The 24,630-nt window shown below is 42.6% G+C and overlaps 1 protein-coding gene across 10 annotated transcripts in view; it reads left to right on the forward strand.

The window, feature by feature from the left end:
* The window catches only part of PTPRT (protein tyrosine phosphatase receptor type T), a 450,746-nt gene that overhangs the window by 208,244 nt on the left and 217,872 nt on the right, over positions 1-24,630 (forward strand). For all 10 annotated transcript variants that reach the window (XM_038158539.1, XM_038158540.1, XM_038158545.1 and 7 more), the window contains exon 7: positions 13,531-13,824. In XM_038158539.1, the coding sequence (XP_038014467.1) occupies positions 13,531-13,824 (294 nt within the window). The remainder of the gene's footprint in view (positions 1-13,530; positions 13,825-24,630) is intronic.

Below are 24,630 nucleotides of genomic sequence, written 5' to 3' on the forward strand. Positions count from 1 at the left end.
GCTCTGCTCTTCCCTGGATTTGTGAGAAATTTGGGTCAGACTTGGAGGCAGGGCTTCACTCTCTCACCTCGCAGCTCCGGTGTTGGCTGTTCCTTTCTTGACTTTTCCATCATCTCCTATTTCCTGATACCCTGGGATCTGATGAAGTATTCCTGTTGTGGTGGAAGGTACAGGCAGCCATGCAGAGGTTTCTTTTTCCTTGCCTCCACATTTTGTTCTGATCCTTGCAGAGTTTTTGGCAGCTATCAGTTAATGGAATTAGGACTCCTGGAATTTGTCTGTGCTCAGATCCACAGAGCTATTGTTGTTTAAACAATTTTAGAAAACATTAAGTATTTCCACCCAGCATAGAATGCTCTTCCTTCCAGCCTGGCAACAGCCACCTGTTCAATGAACTACATTCATCAAGTCATTTTTAATCATGTTCATTGGACTATGGAGCTGTGCCAGGGTCCTAATAAGCAACAAATGGGTTCAGAGCAGGCACACAGCAGATTCTGTTAGAAAATGGTTTCCTGTGGTGCTGGTTCTTATCAGCTTGCCTGTGAAGGATAAGGAATCATCAACATTTCAGATTACTGAGGAACAAAAGAGCAGAAACTTGGCTTATTTGCATCACAGTGGTAACTCCATTTATTTTGGACTTGTACCAACATAAACTAGAGAAGAATTGGGCACAGAGCCAAATAATCATTGTATTTCTTAAATAATTAAGTGAATCTACAAGGAGTTAAGCTGGTGAATAGCTAACAAGCTATTCATTAAAGCCAAGCACTGCACCATAACCTGTGTCTGCCTGTTCTTAACTCCAGAGATGTTCTGCTGTTCTTAAGGACACCTTGGAAAGAGAACTCTGAGTCTAGCATGAAGAATTTGGCTTGAAGCAAAAGGAATTTGTTTTAAGTAGCTTTAGAAGCAGCAGAACTCTTTGGTGCAAGTAGTTTGGGCAAGATTTGATCTGCAATATTTATTGTTCCTCTGAAGATGATGATTATGTCTAGCAATTCACTTCTGGAGTTTTGTACTTTAGACCCATGCAGGGAATGTAAATTTACAAGTTGGAGCAACAAATGGTTTTCTGTGGCATTGAACAAAAATCTCATCAGGTATTAACTGGAGCTTATTTGGACAATGGAGGTTTCTTCTTTTAAAGAGAGGAAATAGGAAAAAAATGGAAGAACTGAATACTTTATTGTGCTTATTTGGGTCAGGCCCTTTCAGACAGTTGCACAAGACTCTTTGAGGTGTTTGTGCTGCTGTTGTTCCCTCAGGGGCTTTGATGCAGTGAAAATCTGCAATCCTGTTTGGTGGGGAGATGTGTAAGGATTAAATGTTTCCCCAGGTACCTGACAGGCATTACTGACAGGGTGAAGGGTGAATTTTGACCCCATGCTTGCTAATTACATGGTGATAAAACCACTAACAGGAATTCCTGGGGGTAGAAGTGACAGCTGATACAGTGACTCCTCTGCTTAAAATTTCCTTTGATCTGCATCAACAGGAATTCCACATGTACAAAGTAATGGGAAAATAAACCCTTATGTGTTCTAGCTCCATTTTATGTGTGTAACAAACACATCATCAACTTGTGATATTTTGCTTCGATGTGAAAGGTGCAGCTCTAGAACTGTAAACAAAGATTTCCAAACTGTGGCATTTCTTTGCTGATCTTCCTTATCCATCAGTGCTTAAAGTCACAGAGTAATATAATCAAACATACTGAGTGAACACATACAGTCCCTGTACCAAGTGACAGGCATCCCTTACAAGGGAGAAAAAATAATTTTCTAAATCATGATTTGAAACTCTAATGCAGGAGGAAAACTTCTTGTACCTACTCCTGTGCTGGTCACTTTGCATTTTTGCTGCTGATTCTTCAGTTTTGCAGGATGACAAGTTGTTCAGGCTGCTGCTAATTATGTGCTCAGTGTTATGGTAATTGGCATCTCTCAATTTTGTTGTTATGACTACAAAGTCCTTGGTAACAGGCTGGTGATGCAGGCAGGCTGCAGCCTGTCCTGCTGGCTGACACTCATCTCTGCTGCCTTCTGCTCTGCCTGCCCACATGGGCTGTTACAAACTGATGCAGAGACTTTGCAGAGCGCTCAGCACCAGAACATCACAGAAATGCAAGTTCTGCAGGTCTGTCCATACATAAACACATTTCATCCATTTTTCTTAGTCAGAAGTGACCTTAAATCCCACTCTGCACCAGTGAAGTGCAGCATAAGGCTTGGCCTTATGCTTAGGTAATCTGCTGTCCTCATTTCACCCAGAAAAACCTGGGTGAGCTGCTGTTCCTTGATGACCCTTGACTTCTTTGGGAGCCATCCTTAGGGAAAACAGATACTGGGAATTGGCAAGTTGTATATCAACTCTTGTATACCAGTGTGCATCATCCCGAAAGGGTGACCAGTCAGTATGATCTTTCTACTGCTATGATTAATATTTAAAAAAAACCAAAAACCAACTTTCCCTTGTGTTTTAGTAGATTTTCCATCTTTTCTCCTGTGTTTTTAGCTTTTGCAGCATAAGCAGAATCTTAGGAATTTAGTCAATGTATGCCTGTAAGGGACCAGACTATGTAAGGAACTTTCAGCTGATTAAATCAGTAAATCCAAATTGAATTTGGACCTTCTCAGGAAAGCCCAGGTTCAATTTGCATTGATTGGGGGAGAGATAATATACTGTGAGCAGAAAGCTCTGCACAGGGAAGTGCTTGAGTGAAGAAACCCCCAGCACTGATTAGTCATATATTCAGATATTGCCTGGACATCTGCATACTCTGCTTTAGGAAGATTTGTGACACAGTAAATATTTGCCTTACAGCTCCTTGGAAATGCCTTTGAACATATAATTTCTACTTCTAAAACATACATTTTGTAATAGGAGTTTTCCTTGAAGGAACTTGACTCGAGGCCATGGTGGACCTGTATAAAATTTGATATTACAGGAATGAAACACAGCTTCTTCTCTAGATGGGCAGATTTTTCTTACATAACCCCAAATGCAGGAGGATCCAGGCTGTGCAGGACCCAAAGCTGAATTAACACTGGTTTTGAAATAAAGACCCATTAAAAGTCACTTCAGTTCTGTAATTTTAACTCCATCAGCCATAATGCATCTCTTTTAAGCCCTTTGTCTGGTGGTAGGAGATCTTGTTTTTATTAACTGTCCCAGGGGTGAGACAGCAGCAGATAAGAAAGAATAAAGAATTAATTAACTTACTGCAGATATTCTTGGAAATATTGGCAGTCTTATAAAAAGAAGTAAAACTGGAACCTCCAGAATCCTGGATCTCTGGTGGCCTCTAAGTCTTTAGGGTTAATAGGATCAGCTCTGAGGTATTTTTGCACTTTCATTCCAAAGCAGAATGTTTGTTCCTTCCATTGGGGAAATAAAACAATTGAAATACATCAGCTGAACTGCAAACATTCCTTTTGGGAGTACATCTCTGTGTAGCAGGCAGGATTTCTCTTGAGTGTGCTGGAGATCCTGCTTCATGCCTTAGAGGTGGAAGAGACCCCTTTGTGTTCTGGAAATTGCCATGGAACTTGGAGTTGTTCTTCCTGGTGTTTAACTACCAGGACAAGGATTGGTTCTGCCACCACAAGCAAAGGTTGTTGCCATGCAGACTTTGGAATAAATCCATAGGTTGCTTATGCAGCTGTGTAAGCAACCTGGCTTTTGTGGCAGCAGAACAGTTATTGGTAATGGACCTGGCTCTTTTTCACACTTTGTTGTCAATAAAAGTGGGAGGATGATTAACCTTCATCTTGAATTTCTGGGATGAAATGTGCTACTTTAGGTGTAAACCATAGGACAATTTCTGTAGGTGGTATTTCTGGGAATGTTTTGGAACCTGCATGAGGAACATTTAAATATCCCTGATATCCAGTTATTCAAGTAGTTTATTCAGGTTTCCCGGGGTGCCCATCTGTTCTTACCCCAGAGAAAGGAGTAAAGTGAGAAAACTTTTAAATTTGAATGAAGTACAGCTGCGATAACAGCAAATCCTGCTCTTCCCTTGGGCTGTTAGTGTTCCCAGGTCTGTAATTTCAGTCAGTTAAGGCAGGAGGAATGACTGCCCAAAATGAGCACTCGGCCAAGTACCTTGGAAATGAGTCATGTCTGCTTCAGCCAAGTGCCACACTGAGATCACAACTGTGCTCCTGCTCAGACTGATACCAAGCACCCTGCGCTCAGGTGACCACCCACTCTGACACTTGGCTGCCTGGATAGTTTGCCAGCTGCTGCTTCAGGATATAGAGCTGAAAAAGCTGGAAAGTTCCTTGGGGTGCCCCCCAGAGATCCCTGATGGCACATTTGTTATCTACTATGCCAGCAACAGCTTTGTGTTAAATTTGACTTGCCTCCTCATGGTCAAATGTGATCTGTGTCTTTCACAGATCTGTCACAGGGAAATAAATGCTTAAGTGAGAACATTTTTCTTTATGGACAGAAAACCCCTAAATTTGTATGTCAAGCCTGGTACGTGCTTCTTTGTAGGAGGTCATAAAGGCTGTAGGCTGGAACACAAGTCTGCATTCAGTCTCTGGCCCTGCAGCTGTCCATTAATCATTATTTGCAGCTATAAAACAATATATTCCTAGTTGCTTCACCAGGGTTTTGTGTGGCTTAACTGTGAGCAGAGCCTGGAAGTGCCCTGAGTGGACCCAGCTCTGGGTACAGGTTGTGTCTGAGAGAGGAGGGATACGTGTCACTGGTTGGGGACATGGATGGATCTGTGACTCACTGCCATGCTACTCTCTCCTGTTTAACTCCAACCTGGCTGGTTCCTCAGTTTTCTGACTGCTCCTCATCAGTCCTGCACACCCCAGGGATGTAAAGGACAGTGGGATTTTTACTGTCCTGCTTTGCCTCAAATGAAGTGAAGCATCCTGCCTCAGGCTTTTCCTGCAAACTTAGCAGGTTGCTATGGATTAAGCTCCTTAATCAATCCAGGCAAACCATTCCATGCTGCTTCCTGGTGGTCAATACCTCCAATCGCTTGCCATTTCAGCAGCTTAGAGACTAATGATCCTTCATTCTGCAGACAGGGATGTGCCAGAAAGCAGAACTTGCTAAATATCCACTCTAGACAGAGCTATAAAATCCTTTTGCCTCTGTCCTTTCCCACCACCATCAGCTGGTAGCATAGCAACTGCTGAAGCTGCTTGAACTTGAGTTGACCTGAAATTGCATGTTTCTCAGTTTACATGTTTATTAACGCCTTTCTACTTTTTTTGGTGCTGCTTAAGATTACATTTTTCAGTCCCTGTGGGATATTAGCAGCTTGTTCATGCAGAAAGCAGAAATAGACTTAAAAGCACGTGATGGATGAGCTCAGATGGACCCTTGGATTAGAAACAGGAGGGAGAGCTGAAGGTGGCCCTGAGCAGGGGCTGGTGGAGAGACCCTTGGTTCTGGTGGGATGTGCATGCAGATTTCCATATACTTGTACAGACTTGGAGGAGCAGCATCTCATAGGCTGGTTTTTCAGACTGTAGTGATGGAGAAGTGGCTGTTAAAGGCAGCAGAGTGAACTGGAAATCAGCAGACATTGTAGTACCCTAGGATTTCTCACCTGGGGGAGAGAGAGCTCGGACACAGGTTCATGAGTAACCTGCAGCTGGAAGGATTGTTGGTGCAGCAATTTCTAGTGGAGGAATCAGTGTTTTGACCAGAGTTTCTGCAAAGCTCCCATACTTTCATCTCTCTTGTTAAAGGAGAGATGATGCTTAATTCTCATACTTTTGTCATTACTGTATTCAGATATGTTCCTGTGTTAAAGCCTAGCTTGTATTTCTTCAAGGGTCATTTTCAGGTTACTATGAAACCTTAGTCCACACATAGCTGATGTGCCTGTCATCAACTCCAAGACATGAGGGAAGCAGCAAAAACTAAAAATTACTAATTGTTGTGTAAGGAATATACATCAAAGATAAGTATGGAGAACAGGACTTGGTTCAAGCTTGCTGGATATGTTCCTTGTGGATCAAATGGAGCAGATAGATGCTGCACAGAGGAAGTCATGGTCTCTTTATTTTTACTGGTATTTTGGCCAAATGAAACCTGAACTATTTTTCTGTGTGTGACACAAGCTCAGCAGATGGGACTAAGATGCTCTATTCTCAGAACAGTCTTAGTAAGAGAATGAAATCCTTTCCCCAGCAGGCACCTTGAGCATTGAATGATTAAATCAAAGAGCATCACTGTCACCAGTGCATGCTCTGGCTGCATGGAGAAAAGGAAAGTGAGTTGTGCTCACCTTTCCCAGAGAAAGGCATCATCATTTATCTTCATGCGATGGGTTTAGACTGCAGCACCTGAGTTCTACCCTGAATGAGGGCTTTCAGAGACAATTCAAGAGGCTTAGAGGTGCTCAGTATTATCTCTTGGCTTTCCCCTAACAGACTGATCCAGCACCTCACCGTGTTTCACACTGAGGGCCATGAGCTGAGAAAATAAAGAGTAAGGAGGTAAAATGCATCTTACCTCTATTTTAATACCAGTCAAAAGACAGGGGGATCAGGGAACAAATAATTTTATCTGTCTTAGATATATGCCTTGAGGTGAGCCCATTCTTTCCATTGACAATTAAGAGAACCTGAGATAATTAGTGCAGGCTGGAACATGGAGAAGCTACATAGTGGAAGTCAAGCTAATTGTAATCAGCTCCTGGATGGCCAGAAGTCCTTTTGTTGGGCCTCTCATGGTGCATGAAAGATCCCTGTAAAGAGAGTGGCATCCCAGAACCAACAAGAAGCACAGCACTACTCTTCTCCATGATGTGCTTTTGTAGCTATTTTGCAGTAATTTTCTGACAAACTCAGAAAATCGCACATGCTTTAAAACTGAGAGTTAATTGTCCACGATTCCAGACCTGGGGAGCTTGTCATTCCTGGAGATTGCCTCCAGAGCACTGTGGAGGGCAGTACTCCCATCCATGTGGGAAAGGCTGCCTGCTGGCACTCACACTGCACCAGGCTTGGGAATGTGTTTTGCTGCAAAACTGGAGGTTCCTACACATCAATAGTGAGAGTCTATAGCCACCTTTTTAACTCTGTTACAGTGCAAATGATGACTCAAAGAGAAGCATTCAGGCCTAATCTATGTGAGTTCTTGTAATAAGCGTTACAATTAGAGCACAGACTCTTCCACCTAATTCACTTAATTTACACTGGGAAATGAGATACTGTTCAACTAATCCGATGCTATTTTCTTTATTAGAGAATGAAAGCATCCTCTGAGGCTCTGGTGGGATTCAGGCTAAGCTTCTGAGGCACAAATAGTGTGAAAGTGTGAAATGCTAATGAATTAGCACGCTGCTGTAATTCCCACTTAGGATCTGGTGCCCCTCTCCTTTAGCCTCTCACACCATGGGAAGGGTTGGCAGGAGGCACTGAACCAGCTCTTTGTGCTGGCTCAGGGTGACTCTGTGGATGTTTGATAAGATGACACAGATACAGGTGAACCTTCAAGCAGGGTTTGTTCCAGCTTCCTTGCCTGGGGACTGCAGTGCTTTCAGGAAAGGGTTAAGGGGTTTTCTCCTGCTTTGCAGCAGCTCCTGTAAAGGTTGTTGTGTTCTCTTTAATCCTTGACAGCCCAGTTGCTTAGTTTAGAGCACGTGTTCGAGTCACCAAGGGGCATTTCCTCTTCTTCTTGAGGGGACAATACAGAGGGAATGTTTTCTCTCTTTTCATCAGGCTGATGGATCAAGTTCTCCATTTATATCTGTGTACTGCACCTGTGCTGTTGGGAGATGTTGAGGGAATAGTCTGTAGTTTTTGAGTTTGGGGTTTTGAGGGGATGATAGAAGACAAGCATCCTGCCAAATATTGGGTCTCTTGCTCCACTGGCTTTCTTTGGTGTTATTGATTGCTGTCCCCTGTGTTCTGCTCATCTCTTCTTTTCATTGTTGTTGCGCTGATTCTCTGACCACTTTGCTCAATATTTCACATTTCCTGGCTCATTTTTACTTTCTCCCTTGCTTTCTGTACGTTAAAGGTGTGGTGAGTCCCCTTTAGACAGAAGCAGCAGCTTTTGAGGGAAAAGAAAAGGGGAAAAAGTACATCATTGTGGCAAATGAGTATTTTATATCACAGCGTACTAAAGTCACTTATTGCTGCCTTAGTAAATCCTGTGTTGGGAAGAAGCACCAGATGGAGAGCAGTGACATGGAGTTTGCCACAGGATCCAAAGAACAGAGCTCCATCCCACAGTACAGGAATGCTCACAGAGGAGAAGAGGTGTAAAGGTGTTGTTTGTCTGCTGGGAATGCTCTGTCCATAATGGGTGGTTTGAGTACAAACCCAAACATTAAATGCTTTTCACCTCTGAAATTTATAAACCTATGAAACCATTGCCCCTTGGTCTACAGGGTGTAGAAATTCCAAATCTTCCTTTTCTCTCTCTTTTCTGGATTTTGGCTTTAATTAAATAATCAGAATTGTTGATTTCTGAATTGGTTCTGGGCACTTTTCCTGGGGCTCAGACAGATCATATCATTCCCTGGTGCAATTTGCCTGTCCAGGTGAATTAATGAATCATTTATTGCTGCTGCTGGCACACTCCTATAACACTTGACACGTGCCACTGCTGTCAGCCTGTTCCAGTACTGAGAGACACATCTGAATGTCTCTCCTAGACAAAATCTATTAGTGCAGTATCAGCACAGTGAAATCTTCTCAGGCTAAATATTGTAAAATCCAGGTGCCTTTTTTTCTTTTGTGTAATAAATGGAACTGGAAGTTTGGACCATCACTAGAAAACTAAATTTACCTGCTGCATTTATGACAGTGGTAGGAAGTGTGGAAAAAAGCAATGCCTGTATAAATATTGACATTCAGAGCTCTGAAGACTCATTGCTTTTATATGAAACTAGAAAAGGTGCCCATGGATGCTGCTCAGACAGTCTGGCTGTTGTGTAGAAAACTATATAGATACTTTTTATTCAGTGTTTTCTGCTTAAAAAGAGTTTTGAGAAACTTAAAATTTGGTTTCCTTGCCTTTCAGTCCCATCCTGATCAGTTTGACAAGAACAGTCCACAGCTGCTTGTTTAGGACTTGGTGAGAAAAGCTTTTAGAATTCCCTTGAGTAGGGGCATAATCAGGATCATGCTGGAAAACACAAATCCTGCTTGTCAGGGAAAGGTCTCTGTGCAGCAGGTCCCATCTTCATCTTTTCAACCCTCAAAGGATAAGAACCTCTGTGCCTCTTCTGATCTTATTTTTAGAACCTGTGCTCTGTCCTGTGCATGAGAAAAACCAAAGCATGGAATTGCTGCGCTTGATGATACACCAGAGTTTTGTGACATTAAGGATTATTTTTGTCTAAAACCAGCCACAGCCTATCCCTTGCCAATGAGAGTTTATGGTCACCTTATCTGTGCAGTTTATCAGATGGTTTTGTTATGAAAAAGAGAGAAATTAAAAAAATATATAAAATTCATAGTTTAGGAGGTGTATCCAGCTGTTTTAAGATTGCATTTTCTGTAATGTCTTTCTTTATGGATTATTTCACAGGAGAAAGTGGTAACAGTTGTTGAGGATTTTTCTCTAGTTTTTCAGTCTTCCCAGTGGCATCTTAAGCATTCATTGAGCCAGTTATTCTTTCATCATGTAAAAATTGCTTAGAATTGCCTTGCTTAGAAAGCCAGATGGAGAAATATTCCAGCAGTAGAGCACAAACACTCAGGGATATTTGCCAAAGAGTAAAATAGGTTCAATTTCCACAATAGTTGGAAAGTTGTGTGTTAATGGAACTCGGAGTGTAAGAGTTGAGGAAGTGTCTGGGTGATGCTCTTTGTCATTGTAGAATCCCAGAATGATTTAGGTTGGAAGGGACCTTAAAATTCATCCATTCCAGCCCCAGCCAAGGGAAGGGACACCTTCCACTGTCCCAGGGTCATGTCCAGCCTGGCCTTGGACACTTCCAGGGATCCAGGGGCAGCCACAGCTGCTCTGGGCAGCCTGTGCCAGGGCCTCAGCACCCTCACTGGAAGAATTTCTAATATCCAATCTATCCCTGTCCTCTGTCAGTTTAAAGCCATCACCCCTTGTCCCTGTCACTATGGATGATGGAATTTTAAATGGTCCTGCAAGGAACAGATTTGGACTTGATCCTTGTGGGGCTTGACATCCTCTGTGATTCTATTTGGTCTATTCTGGTCCTTCATGTTAATTTTCTTTTCTCACACTCTTTGCATTACTAGAGTTCATGTCATTTTCAAGCTCTAACAGGGTTCAGCCTTCTGAGCTGCAGACAGGAGCTGTATTTTCTTTTTCTGTTCTAACAGCAGGAGAAGGGCACACCCCAATTCCCTTTGTGTCTGCACAACTGGGCCTGGTTTTAGATTCAATAAAATATACCCATGGTCATGAACCCCCTTTTTTTTTTTTTGAGCCTGAACTACAATTTTTTATTTTTTTTAAGTGAGCACCCATAAGCACATTTTTCCGTGTCATTCCCAAGCCTGGGGTTCAGTTGGGTATCCCAGGGGCAGCAATTCAGTTCCAGGTATGCTGGTTGTTGGGGAGCCTTTGGTTTCCTCCTCCCTGTCTGGAGGAGGTGGGAGAGTGGCTGAAAGGGAGCACCGGGCCAGGTAAAGCTTGGTATAAAATAGCGTTGGGATGAAATGGGGCTTAAAATATGGCTGTTCACAATTACATGTGTACAAGGCCAATCTGTCACCATGTTTGTTTAATCAGGGTCAAACTGAGATTTTAATTAAAATAGTGAGCTCATAACATCAGGCTGGTCATCTGTAACTGGCATGTGGGTTTTGTAACAGAGAGAAAAAATGTTCTCATTTATGTGCCAGTTTTGCTAAATAATGGGGAACTTGTTTAGATCACTTGCAGTAATTTGGCACAGAGTGATATTAAAAAAGTAAAAGCTTTTGCTCCAGTTGGTGCTAGTGGGAAATAATTAATTATTTTCGTCGAGGTGGGACTGATTCTTTAAAAACTACTGGAACAGCTGCTTATCTTAGTTCCTAAAATTCAGAAAGCAGGAACAACAGTTTAATTTCCTACTTCTATTACATTTCACATCACCTGTTTTTTCAGTGCCAGAGAAAGGGGAAAATAAATGGGGCAAAGAAAGGACACCACCATCACTTTTTTTTTTTTTTTGTTGGTGGGGATGATTTGGATTGGGACAAAAGTAGGGAAGATGGGAGTGCTGTGTGACATCGTAATTTAAATCAGTTTGGCAACAGTGGTTACTGAAGTCACTAGATGAGATCTTCATGTCTGCCTAGTAGGATAAACTGCGCTATTAATTAAGCTCAGTCCCATAAATCTCTTCTAAGTTGCCATCAAATCCCAAAGTAACCTGTATCATGTTGCTATTGAAATCTGCAGCCCAGGAGAATGGAGTTTAATATTTCATTTGTCTTGTGTTCAGCTGTGATGTGAGTTGTAAGATGTAGCTTTTGCACTGGGAATGAAAATAACCAAATATCTCTTTTAATTGCCTTGTATCAAGAAACAAGTAATAGACTGCCTGTGATCTATATTAATTTGATTTTTAATGAAAATGTATCCACACATGTTTCTTGAAAACGATTTTCCTGGAGAAATAACTTTGTAAGTCAAAACATAATCAGCCTGGCATTTCATATCAGAAAAAGATTCTGGCAGGAGTTATGGAATAGTGCAGAATTAAAGCAGAAACAGACATTCCACAGAAAACATATCTGGCATCACTGATTTTTTGTTCATGTTGGATACCTCCTGCAATTACAATTCAGATTGTTTTTTCTCCGGAGGTACAACACACAATTCCTGCAGTCAGCCTCAAGGAGATAGAATGATTTGTTGTAAACAGTTAAAGGAAATGAAATCAAGCATAATTTCAGTTGATCCTTTTGTACAACAGTTTCTTTCTCTTCACTGAGCAGATCTTAACCTGCAAGAATTATCCTGAGGGAAAAATCCAATCTTCCTCCCATCATGTGGCACTCAAAGTCCTTTCTTCCACTTTTCCTTGGGTCCTGGATTCTTCCAGTTCTTTGAGGAATCACCTTCAGGAGAGAGGGGTTTAGAATGACTCTCACTGAACTCCAAATTTCTTATGTTGTAACATTTATGTGTTTCTTTTTCTGAGACAGAGATCACAGGATGATTTGGGTTGGAAGGGACTTTAAAGCTCATCTGTTCCACCCCTGACAAGGGCAGGGACGCCTTCCACTATCCCAGGTTGCTCCAAGCCCTGTCCAACCTGGCCTTGGACACTTCCAGGGATGGGCACCCTGTGCCAGTGTTTTAAACCCTTCTCAATAATTTTTTTTTTTTTTTTGTCACCTGATTTTCACAAGAGAATAGAATTTGTATCCCCTGGGCTGAGGGCAAACCACGGTAGAGTGTGGCAGAGGGAAGGCTAGGCAAGATTCAGGAAATTGCTCATGATCTTGCGGAGTTCAGCTCAGGTTTTCAAAGCCACAAGGTGTATGCTATTCATGTGGTTTCCAGAATGCAAGTGTTATTTACACTGAGAGAGAGGGGGAAAAGAATAATAAAAATCAGGCAGGCAGCCAGAGCTCTGTAGATTTTTTTCTTTTTTTTTGGTAGCTTCCATCAAAGGGAGCTGCTGAAATGTCTTTTATCAGCTTGCTTTGCTTTTTCTCACAGAGGTGGTACTCAGTAGCAGGTTCCTGCCTCCTTACGCTGCTTCTCAAACACCCAGGCACTCTTCAGGTGTCATGCAGACTTTCTTGAGTACCTTTGCCCAGGCAGTTGAGCAAACTTTGCAATCAAACACCATAGGAGGTGTTGATTCACTGTTGCCTTGGAGTTTTCTTTATTCTGAGCTACCAAGAGCCCCACTCAGAGCCAGTTCCAACAGCATCTTGGCTGCTGGGCATGGGAAGATCACTGGTGTTTAAATTTGCTAATATTGTCTCAGCCAATGCTTTGATTAGAAAATCAACATCCTCTTGTTTTTCTCTATTTTTGGGGGGGGCTAAGATCAGAAAATGAACAAGGGATTCGAGTTTTCCTCATGTTGCTAATTGTGTCATGTTAAGCATTAGAATTTGGCTGAACCACAGCACCACGATCAGTGACTGGGATATTCTGCTGTGTCAGGGCACAGGGCAGAGGAAAGAACCCTTTTATTCGTGGTTTGTGCTAAGGGCACTCAGTTGTCTTTATTTAGGTTTTATTTCCCTCACTCTCCGAGATGTTGAGTGCTGTTGTTCACATGCTTAAAAGAGGGAGCAAGTATAAACCTCATGATGAGGTTTATAAATGTTTATGAGGTTTATGAAGGCACTTTTAAACCAGAAAGCTGCTTTGTGGTTCCTGTATTTTCACGGATGTTTCTCAATTGGTAACACAACCCCCAGTGCAAGGGGGCCGAAATTTAAACACAAAAAACCCAAGCCCACTTCTTTTCAGTAACAGATTAAATTCTTATAAAATATTTGATGAATGAGAGGGGAAATCGTGTCTTTGTTTCAAAATGTTTTGGGATGGAAATTTGGACAACATTTTTTGACTCCTTGTGATTTCTGTCCCCAGAGCCTCCCACCCCGATCGCGCCCCCGGAGCTGCTGGCCGTGGGAGCCACGTACCTGTGGATCAAACCCAACGCCAACTCCATCATCGGGGACGGGCCCATCATCCTCAAGGAGGTGGAGTACAGGACCACCACGGGCAACTGGGCAGAGACCCACATCGTGGACTCCCCCAACTACAAGCTGTGGCACCTGGACCCCGACGTGGAGTACGAGATCCGGGTGCTGCTGACGCGCCCCGGGGAAGGGGGCACAGGGCCCCCCGGGCCCCCCCTCACCACCAGGACCAAGTGTGCAGGTGAGGGCTCTGCTCTGCTGCTCCCACTCCCTAACGGGGGCTCTGTCAATGCAGGGCTCCTCCTGATGCCCCCTCTTGTCTGAGGCATGGGGAGGAGCACCTGTGGCTGTGCACACAGGGGAAATGAGGGTGCAATGGCTGAACTCGCCACTGGTGACACCGCAAATGGCATCAATGTAGGCACACAGGGAGTATTTACAGAGCATGCAGAAAGGGTGTTGCCATCTTGCTGTGGAAAGGAGGTTTGAGGAAAATGTGTGCAATGTCATAGTAGGAATTCCTGAGCACATTCTCTGAATTGGAGGAAGAGCTGTTGTAAAAAGTCTTTTGAAAATGGGAAAACGTGGGTGAATCGTGGACTACATGATGCAGAAGGCGGAACCATTGCTATATTCTTCTATACTACATTAATAATATATTCTTAAGAAACCCATAACCCCTTCCAGCCTGTCTGATACAGCTTTGGCCTCATTGGTCAACCAAACAAAACACTACCACCCTTTGGTAAACAAATCTCCATAACACATTCCACATGTGCCTGGCAACAGGTGCAGCAAGTGGAGATAAGAACTGTTTCAATTCTTTCTCTGAGCTTTCTCACAGCTTCTCGCAGCCCTCCCCAGGGAAAATGCCTGGGAAGGCCAGTGCCTGCTCTCTGTGGCCAGCGAGCTCTGCCACACATCCCTGCTGCAGGTGCTTCAGCCGGGCTCTGAGCTGATATTGGGAATTTGGATACATGCTGGAATGTTTTGTTTTGTTCCACAAGCAGGTGTTTAAGAACTGTTGGTTTCATGCTTGTGGTTTATCTGACAAACTCTTGCCACAGCGTGTGGCTACTTTCTGTTGGAATAGGTAAAGAACTTCTTTTCCCACCAGTCCCGCAGTAAGAAAATTGTTCTTAAGACCAGGTAGCAATAACATTTTCATCTCTAAGTGGAGAACAAAATTTATGTTGTTCTTGGGTAATGGATCTGCAGTGGATCTTAACAAATTGACACTGCTATCAGTTTGAATGCCCTGTGGTGAAGGAGGAAATTTAAAAAAATATTAATTTTAAAATTATTATAATTTATTTAATTTAATAATTTATAAATCATTTAATGTATTTATTTTAACAGTAATTTTTTAAATAAATGTTTGTGTTCCATTCACCCCCTCATTTCTGATAAAGGACTGTGTTCAAACAATTGTAGCTTTGTAGCACCCTCCTTTTCTCTTTCATGTTGGAATGGATCAGTGCTGACCCAGGGACAGAAGTAGTCTATCTTTCTTTCTAAGCCATATTGGACTTCCTGTGAAAAACTGATGGATGATGTTGCTCATGTTTCAGATATATTGGCTATTCATCCTGTTGTCATACATTAATCATTAGCCATTAAGGGAAATCAAGCCCTGTGTCTGGCAAGGGGATGAGCAAAGCACTTTTCTGCCTTACAGGGTTTTTTTCACCACACAACTTCATTTTCTTGCATTTTTGTAATTTTTGCAAGGTCCTTACCGTGGTCTGAACAAAGAACAGGGATTAAAAGGCTTCTCTCCTTTTGCTACAAACCCTCCTTCCCTCCCCACAAATTAGTGGTTTACAGCATGTGGATTTAAGAAGTGCAAACCTTATAGGAACATTCTGTTTCCTGTTACTCTTTCTGATCAAACAGCAAATCTGAAGTGGGAAGAAGGCATCCAGAACACCCCAAAGCATCCTAGGATGGGATTAAGCAGTACAATTTTAGTGTTCCTCATCCACTTCATGGCAGGAACATTTCCAGCAATGCCCTCTTTCTCTACCAAGAGAGGGAAGCCTGGCAGGCTGGCTGTGTTTTGGGTGGCACACCCTTCATTATGAAGGTTGTAAATTAGGGAATATTTAGTGCCCCTTTGAGATGATTCGGTTAAAAATAAATAAACCTGAGCACAAGGCTCTGTCATTGAGGTGTTTGCTTGGTTCAGCACCTGTCTTTTGGCAGAACACAGATGTTAAAGGCTTTGCAGCAGCTGTGTGGAAAGCGTGAGGTGACATGGATGGTGTCCTGGCCTGTTTGGGAAGCTGGTACATGTTCTGCTGCTCATCTTCTGGCTTTCTTCTCCTTTCCTAGTGTGGTCAAATTCTCTGACCTCACCAGAAGTCACTGCAGGCCTGGCCTGGGGCTGTGCATTTGCAGATGGAAATGTGGCGTGCTCAGATTTGCTCTGGAGTTGATGCCTTGTCACACTTTGCAGTCACACTCTCTGCAGTAGCCAAACTTGCAAACCTCTCTGCCTTACCTGTAAAAAATGCTAGGTTTGGCTTAATTCAGGAGTTAAGATTAAAAAAAAAAAAAAAAAAAAAAAAAAAAAAAAAAAAAAAGTTGGCTTTGTGCTTAAAATTGTCTTGTCCTGTATCCCAGATCGCTGAGTTTCCTGCCCAGTTCAGGTATCGACTGACTCCGAGAAGGATGACGTGGATAATTTGTTCAAATTGGCAAAGCTGAGGCACTTTCTGTTTTCCATCCTATTTTACTAATGAAAATCTAACTGGAGAAGGTCATTCTGTTAATGTTAGCTGTCATACAGGCCTTGTTGAGATTGATGGTGATGGCATTTATGTTTTGTTTAGGGCACTGGGTAGGAGAAATTGAAATGATCTTGGTCTAAGCGTGGACCAGGAGGAAGGGAGAGACTTAATAGCTAAAGATGTACAATTTCACCAAATGTCAACTGAAATGATAGACAAGAAAATGCAACTCATTATTCCAATTTCCATGCGTTGTGGAACTCCTTCAAAACACCATTTTGAGGGTAATTACACAAAACTTTCACGGTGAAGATTTTCAAAAATGTGCTGAACCGAGAAAACAGCTCTGCTGCCTTGATTTTCCTGAGAGTACCTAATGAATGACATCAGGGAAAATTGAGGGGTTTTAAAATAGTTGAGGGATGAGTGATGCTGCGCTTTTTGTATGTGCATTTTTTGGTTATTTTATTATTTGTCTTTACTTTTTTCCTGAGCAAGAGGGAAGTACCAAACTCCTACACATTTGTATGTGACCAGCAGGTGATTGGAGCAGCCCAGTTTTACTGCACTGTTTGGTGTTGTGCTTATTTGTGTTTATTAAGGCCACAAATAAAGGTAACAAAATTGATTGCACAAGTAAGAGTAGAGACTATCACCTGTACTGGAGAAGCATGTACTTATTTAAATTTCTAGAAATCAGTGTAACAATAAACAGAAGGTGGCTGCAGCCTTCTAAGGGAGGGAAGTCAATATCCCTTGTACTGAATACTCTGCCCAGGCTCTTTTCACATAGAGATTGTATTTTTATACTTTTTTTTTTTTTATTCTGGGGAGGCTGAGTAACTACTGGCCTTCAATTCAAGCACAAGCTGCAACGAGATTCTGATTTAGAGATGAAAATGAGGGAGATTTGGGAAGGACCTGGCTTTTCTTCCACTTCAAACAACAGAAGTTCATTTACAAAGTTGCCCTTGTCTGTTTTGTTTCTTGACTGTCAGCTTTGCATCAGAGCAAAAGCATGGCCAGGATGGTCCAGCATGAGCTCAGACATCAGGACAACTCTTACAAAATCATTAATAAGTTTCAGATTTTGATCACACTGAATGGAAGGTGTCCATGTGGACTTGAAAGGGTTGTTTGTTTGTTTGGGTTTTTTATTAGATAAAACCCATAATGTAATTATGGAATGTCCTGCTCTAAATGAGCATAAAGAAGTTTTATTAAACTGGATAATATCTAAATTTCCGTTAGCAGTATGTGCCCAGGCGTGTTACACCACTGGTGATGCTTTTGGTGTTCTACAGGACAGCATTAAAGACTTAATTAATATTTGATCTGTAGAAATCATACTGAAAATTAAATCCCAGCTTGCCTCCTTCAAGGGAAAGCCAACTGCCAGAAAATATGGCAAACCCTGCACAAATTATTTGTTCATTTGTTTTTTGCAGGTTTTGTGTTTTGGATTTGAGTTTGTTTTTTTCATGGACTGTTATAGGTTGTGATTTGGGACAGGGAAAAGATGAAATGACCTTGAGGCATACATAACCCAGTAAAGTGTCAGTGAGAGGGAAGAGTTGCTCAGCAGGGAATGGGGAAAAGAGAGAGATTGGTTAGGGTTAAGACCAGACATGGGATTGAAGGTTGACTAAAGGAAAAATAGATATAAAACATTAGTGTTTATCCCCAAAATAATAGGTTGAGGAGATAACAGGATTAGAATAAAGTGTTTGAACACAGTTCCCAATAGTGCCTTGTATTCAGCACTGGTTCTCTAAGTGTGGGGCCTTTTTAGCCACCCTCTGTAGATAAACAGAGCTTTTAAAATCCTTGTTCCATGGCCTTTGTTCACGAGTGTGTGCTTTGGGAAGCTTGAGGCTTATTTTCTTCTCTGTGCTTATTGACTATTCCTCTGCCTTTTTTTTTTTTTTTCCTTTCTTCAGTCTTCAGTTTCCACAGAAAGGAAGAATAGGGGGAAAGTTGGTTTTAGCTCTGGTGGATGGAAAAAAGGGAAAAGTTTGCCTTTGAGGTCATTATCCTGCAGGGAATCTCATCTGAAAACTGTTTGCTTTTAGTGGGGCAAACTCACATGAAAAATAAGGCCAAAGAGTAATATTTGTAATATTTAAATGAATATTAATAAAGGGACAGAGTAAATACTTTCTTTATGATCAATACTTACTCCTGATTAAAATACTGTCTGGAAAGGCTGCCTTGAACATTTGCTTCCCTTTAGCTTCATTAGAACATTGTCTGATCTTCATTGGCTGTTGAGATTAAAGAAAGGGAGCCCCGGGGAGACCTTATCTCCCTCCAAAACTCCCTGAAAAGAGATTGTGGCCAGGTGGGGATCAGGCTCTGCTCCCAGGGAACAAGTGGCAGGAGGAGATGAAACAGCCTCAGGTTGTGTTAGGGTAGGTTTAAGTTGGATATTAGGAAAAAAATCCTTCCTGAAAGGGCTGTCAGGCATTGGAACAGGCTGCTCAGGGCAGTCTTCCATCCCCAAAAGGTGTGTGGATGTGAACGTGGTGGTGCTGGGTTAATGGTTGGACTCTGATCTAAGGGGACTTTCCCAGCCTCAGTGACTTTATAATTCTCTGCCTTTTTGGATGATGACAACAGGTGACTTGGGGTTAATGGATGGATTCTGGTCTTAGAGGGCTTTTCCAGCCTTGGTGACTTTATCATTCTCTGCATTTTGGCAGAGACTTGGATGTTGTTGTTGGAATTGTTGTTGGATGATGATGACAGGTTGTAAAATGACTTGTAAAATGGGGGCAGTTTTATAACCTTATGGCTTGGAAGAAGGAAACTGTTCAGTCTGACAGGAGAATTGTTTGGCAAGGAATGGGAGGGGAGAAAAAGTCCTGAGAATCCCTAACATCTCCCCCAGAAAACAGATGGCAATGATTCCTCGTGGAACAGGCTTGTGTTTGTAGGAAGTTTGTCCTTGTGTGAAAAATCCCATGGCTCACAGGCAGCCTCTCCCTCCAGATAAACTGCTGGAGACTGCCTTAATCACCACAGGGTGATTTAGCTCCTGCACAAAGAGCAGTTGTCAAGATCAGTGCTCAATTTTTGGTGTAGGCCTAGGAAAATAAAAGTTAGTCTTAAATGATGGGGCTGAATTCGATATTCCCTTTAAAAATAGCCCAGATACAGTGGCTGATACAAATGCAAATGAGCTGAACATTCCGAGTTTGATATGGTGCTGCCAAGGAGCTGGAAAACTTTTTCCTCTGATAGTTGTTAACAGGTGACTTTTCTGCCATGAAATCTAGTGAAGTTAACAGTAGTCAGCTTGTGACATTTTTTGTTGGTTTAAGAGAATAGTTCCAAATCTATAAAAATATTTCTGGTTTTTGCTCTATTACAGGCGTTAGAAAAAGGAAGGTATTTGCACACTGGCATGAAATGTATGAACTGAACAACCACAAGCACATGCACTGAGTATGAGTTCAAAAACATTTCTTTCTGGTTTAATTTTAAGGTGATATCTCCCATTAAATGGGAAACTTCCACATGTAAATGTGGAAAAATATGATTCAAGGTTGCTACACTGCTGCCTTCATTTTTTTTTCCCCAAGCTTATAATAAAAATAATTTAAAACTTGGATCTATGAGTCAAAGCACTGCACAAAAAGCATATAAAATGATTTGAAAGAGTGTTCTGTACAACTGATTTTTTGGTATTATCAAAATCACTGATTCACAGACTTATTTAACTTGAAGCTACTCTAAACCTCGTGCTGAAAGACACATTCATTTCCCCTATTAATATTAAATTTTAACTCTTGGCTCTAGTCTCCTATAACTTCAAATGGAGAGGGTGGGGGAAATAGAGGCTTTTTTAGCAAGTGAAGGAAAACTTTATCTTAAAATTCTAGAATATTCCTGAGCTGGAAGAGACCCACAGGATCATCCAGTCCAACCCCTGGCCCTGCACAGACCCCCCAACAGCCCCACCCTGGGCATCCCTGGCAGCGCTGTCCCAACGCTCCTGGAGCTCTGGCAGCCTCGGGGCTGAGTTTAGCTCTGTGGATCCCCCAAACCCATTCCAGAGACATTCTCTACCTTTACTGAAGCTCTGATTTCATTCCACCTCAAATAGCCCTTCGCATGTCAGCCAGAGGGATTAAGAGTTACAGAAATACAATATTCCTTCATTTTGATCCTTGATCCCCAGTTTGTGCTTGGAACCAGCCTGATAGCATTGCTGAAAGATAGAGGCTTCATCCTAAGGGATTAAATCCCTTTGCATGCAAGATCATGATTTTTCCCTGCAAAATTGATTAAATAGATAAATAGATCTTGATTTCTGTTTTATTCTTTCCCCCTCCTCACTTATTTTTTGTTGGAGTAGAAAGACAGCATCTACCCTTTGATTAATAAGTGAAAAACATGGGAAAAAAAGAAAAGGTCATGTATTTATTGATGACAAATGTATTTCTGGTTTCTCTCAAAGTTACTGCTGGTTTCACACACAGAGGTGTCCCAGGCAAAAAGCATCTCTTTGAGGAACCATCAGGATCAAGTTATGGCTGTGTTGTTTGTAGCAATGTGGTTGCCCTGGAAAGCCACATTTCAAAGAATAGGGGATAGATTGGATCTGTGAATTATTTACTGGAAAAGAACTGAAAGAAGGAGCAGCTCTGTTGTCTGAGATGTAACAACAGTGACAACCTGTATGGGACAGAAAGAACCTGGGAGGAGATGGAGTGGTGAAAGGGGAGCAGAATGCTTCGGTGCCTTTGGAATGGCTGAGGGAATGCAGGACTCCTGAAAAGCTAGACTGTGGAAACCTAGAGCACAGGGAATGTTTCTCTGTCTGCTCTGGGGTGTCCTGACCCCGAGGGGAGCACTGACTCTGACCCCCATTCATGGAGAATGACTAGAATCCACAAAAGTGTGAAGTAGATTATAGAGAGTAGTGTAGGTGTATCACTTGGTGAGAAATTGAGGTTTTGGGATTTTTAGTATGTTGTGGATGGAAGCAAGATGGAGTGCACAGGGTGTTGTCCTGGGTTTCTTCTTCATGCTTCTTCTTCCTCCTTCTTCATGAGTTTGGGTGGCATTCTGTAATTGGGCAGAGGAGTCTGCATTGGGGCTCTGTGGGATCAGTTACTGGGTTAAAAGGGAAAATAATCCAGGAGTCAGTTCTTAACTGGATAGTTTAGTCTTAAAAGACCTTGGAACGAGAGATTGTTGGCCATTATGTGCCTTCTACTGAAAAGCTGCTGAACTCACAGCAGTGAAACTGTTTCACTGACAAGAAATAATAAACAGCTGAGTCCAAGTATGAACTATTGTATCAAGTACCTTCAATCCAGACCCAGAGAAACCGACTGGTACCCCCACACCAGACTGTTGGAGCTGACAGGATCCTTGGTTTGGAGTGAGGCTGTGATCCATCCAGAGCTCAGGCTCTAAATTCCCTGCACGGGAAAGCAGCAGCATGCAGAGGCAAGGCTGGGATTTACTGCTGGAGCACATCAGTGTGCCATAAATCTGACATTTGTTTCCAGCACTGACCAATCCCCAAACACTCCTGAGTCTCCCAAAGCATGTCCCCTATTGCCTTTAGCCATGGGACATATGGTGAGGAATTTTCTTTATCCTGATCCTTGCAGAAGATCAGCTTTTTGTCCTGGGGCCTGGGGATTGATTGCCCTTATCTTAGTCTGCATAAATACAGTTCTGAATATAAATCCAGCCACAATAGTGCTTTGGTCTGGATTTTTTTTTCCAGAGGGATTTTGCTCAGGATGGATTTAAATTCTAGGGATTTACTTATTTTATCTGCAAAGGCGGTTTGTTATCCAGAAATGTTTTATTTTTATTTTTATTAGGAGGAACTCCAGTTATTCATTTCCACATCACACTGTTTCTGCCTGGTGCTGTTTAATTTAATATTTTTTTCCAGAATGTGGTTTGAATTTAGGATTATTTTTGGAGGGGGCAGGCTGGTCAGGAAGATGACAACTTCCAGAAAGGCATAAGGCTCTTGTGGCAAGAACTGTTCTCACTAATGGTGGGATTTCACAACTTCTCCCAAAAGCAGGGAACCTTCCCAGCTCTTGCTTTCACACCAGCTGAATTTAGGACACTGTTCTTTTTGATGTTTCTTGTCTCCTGAGTTTTGTCCAGGCTTCCTCCCAAATCTGAAGAGGCAAAAATAGAAAAGGAGAGGGGAGAAAACAAAACAAAAAGGCCTAAAACAAAACCAACAAAACCCCATTCTGTTTTGTTGGACTCAGAAAAATCCTCGAGCACGGCTTGACTTTGTGGTGAGGCAGCTGAAGATCTGCTCTTCCAAGGGAAAAGTGGGTTTGAATCAAATTTGGAGGGAACACAAACCACCTGGATTATTGCTGCAGTTTTTCAAGGATGTATTTCTGCAACTTGAGGTTCTTGAGGGTGTCCAGGAAAGGGGCTGGAGAATACTGAGGGAGCTGGGAAAGGGGCTCAGCCTGGAGAAAAGGAGGCTCAGGGGGGACCTTGTGGCTCTGCACAACTCCTGACAGGAGGGGACAGCCAGGTGAGGGTTGGGCTCTGCTCCAGGGAACAGGGACAGGAGGAGGGGGAACGGCCTCAGGCTGGGCCAGGGGAGCTCAGGTTGGACATCAGGAGGAATTTCCCCATGGAAAAGATGGTTAAACATTGGCAGGGGCTGACCAAGGAGTAGTGGAGTCCCCAGCCCTGGAGGTGTCCAAGGGACATGTGATCATGGCACTCAGTGCTCTGGGCTGGGTGTTGGGGTGGGGGTAAATCACAGGCTGGACTTGATGAACTTGGAGATCTTTTCCAACCTCAGTGATTCTGTGTGAATATGCTGGGCTCACACAAATGTTCTGTACAGGGTCACTGGCGGGACAGGCCTGTGGATGATTGCAGATACTCAGGACTGGAGTCTGGACACACGTGGTGTCCAGAGACACCAAACCAAAATTGCCTCACTGCTGTGTTACCCAGCCAGCCTGGGTTAACCACAAGCTGGATTCTTTGTGCACAACACAATGGTGGTTGAGTTTTCTTGTGTGCTTTTGGATAATTGTGTGATTCCTCTTTTCAGCTCGCTTAACAAAACTGTGCAGGGAGGGAAGCAACATAAGCAGATATTTGATGTGTTAATAACTTCTTCCCTGCTTGTTTGTGCAGCTTCATTTCAGCATTCTCAGTTTAAGGATTTCTCCAGTGTGGGCCTGAAAATGTGACTCCTTGGCTCGTGCAAACCTGGCACTGCTTTGCCCGAGTCAGCATTTTATACCCACTGAAAATCTGCCCCACCACTTGCAAAAACAGGCCAAGCGCTCTTCCTCAATTGTCACTCAGTCCCCTGCTATAAGCAATTTTATTTAAATTGCATGGTGTCTGTTAGTGTTCAGTTAAGAGGCATCTTTCATCAAACCTCATCCCTCATTACCATGTTATTAGTGCCTCTGTTGGCTTTCCGAGGGTGCACGAGATGATCGCTTCCAGCTGTGGCTTTATCCCAGTGTGAAAAGCCCAGTCAGTGGGAGGGAGCTGGGGAAGGAGGATGCTGTGGATGTGTTCCCATTGAGCTGGGGCTCAGGAGGACCAGAGGGAGGTTCCTTTGCTTCCTCTGTGCCATAACTCATCCCGGGAATCAATGACAGCCCCGTCCTTGCAAAGCATCCATTCAGGATTTGCATAGTCATGATCCCATCTTTGTCCTGGGACAAGTGTTGCTTCCTGCTCGTGTTTCTCTTATTGCTTTTTCAAAGGCAGCTGAAATATAAATGACTTTCATTTTCAAACGTGGTTTTAATACGCACAAGTCTGCATTGAAAAGCACTCAAATAATAAAAGATGCTGAGACTATATGCTGGAAGTGGCCAATTTTAAACGTTTCAAAGAATAAAATGCACATTAATTGGCTTTCATGGATGCTTTAACATAGACTACAAAAGCCAGGCAGAGGCAAAATGGAAGAGAGCACTACATTTTTACCATGCTAAGGCTTTTAACCCTGAGGCATTTGCAAGACATTCAGGAACAGAGCTCTTCCACACATGTTTAGCTGTTTTACATTTTGTCATAAATATTTTACCCTTTTATTTTTCCCCAGTGGACTCTGAAATGTTGAGATGAACATGACTTCTTGTTTAACACTTGGCAGTTCATCCAGATGAGCACGGGTTTTGCGCAGCTTGGGGACAAAAGGAAAAGGCAGCTTGGTGTCTTACATCGTGTTGCAGAACCAGCAGATGGAGCATGAGAGTGCAAAACCCGGTTGGCAATGCTGTGTCTGTCTGTCTGCACCACCACGTTGCATTTTCGAATTGTTTGAGCTTGAA

Source organism: Motacilla alba, chromosome 20 (assembly GCF_015832195.1).
Source record: "Motacilla alba alba isolate MOTALB_02 chromosome 20, Motacilla_alba_V1.0_pri, whole genome shotgun sequence".
Taxonomy (NCBI): Eukaryota; Metazoa; Chordata; class Aves; order Passeriformes; family Motacillidae; genus Motacilla; species Motacilla alba.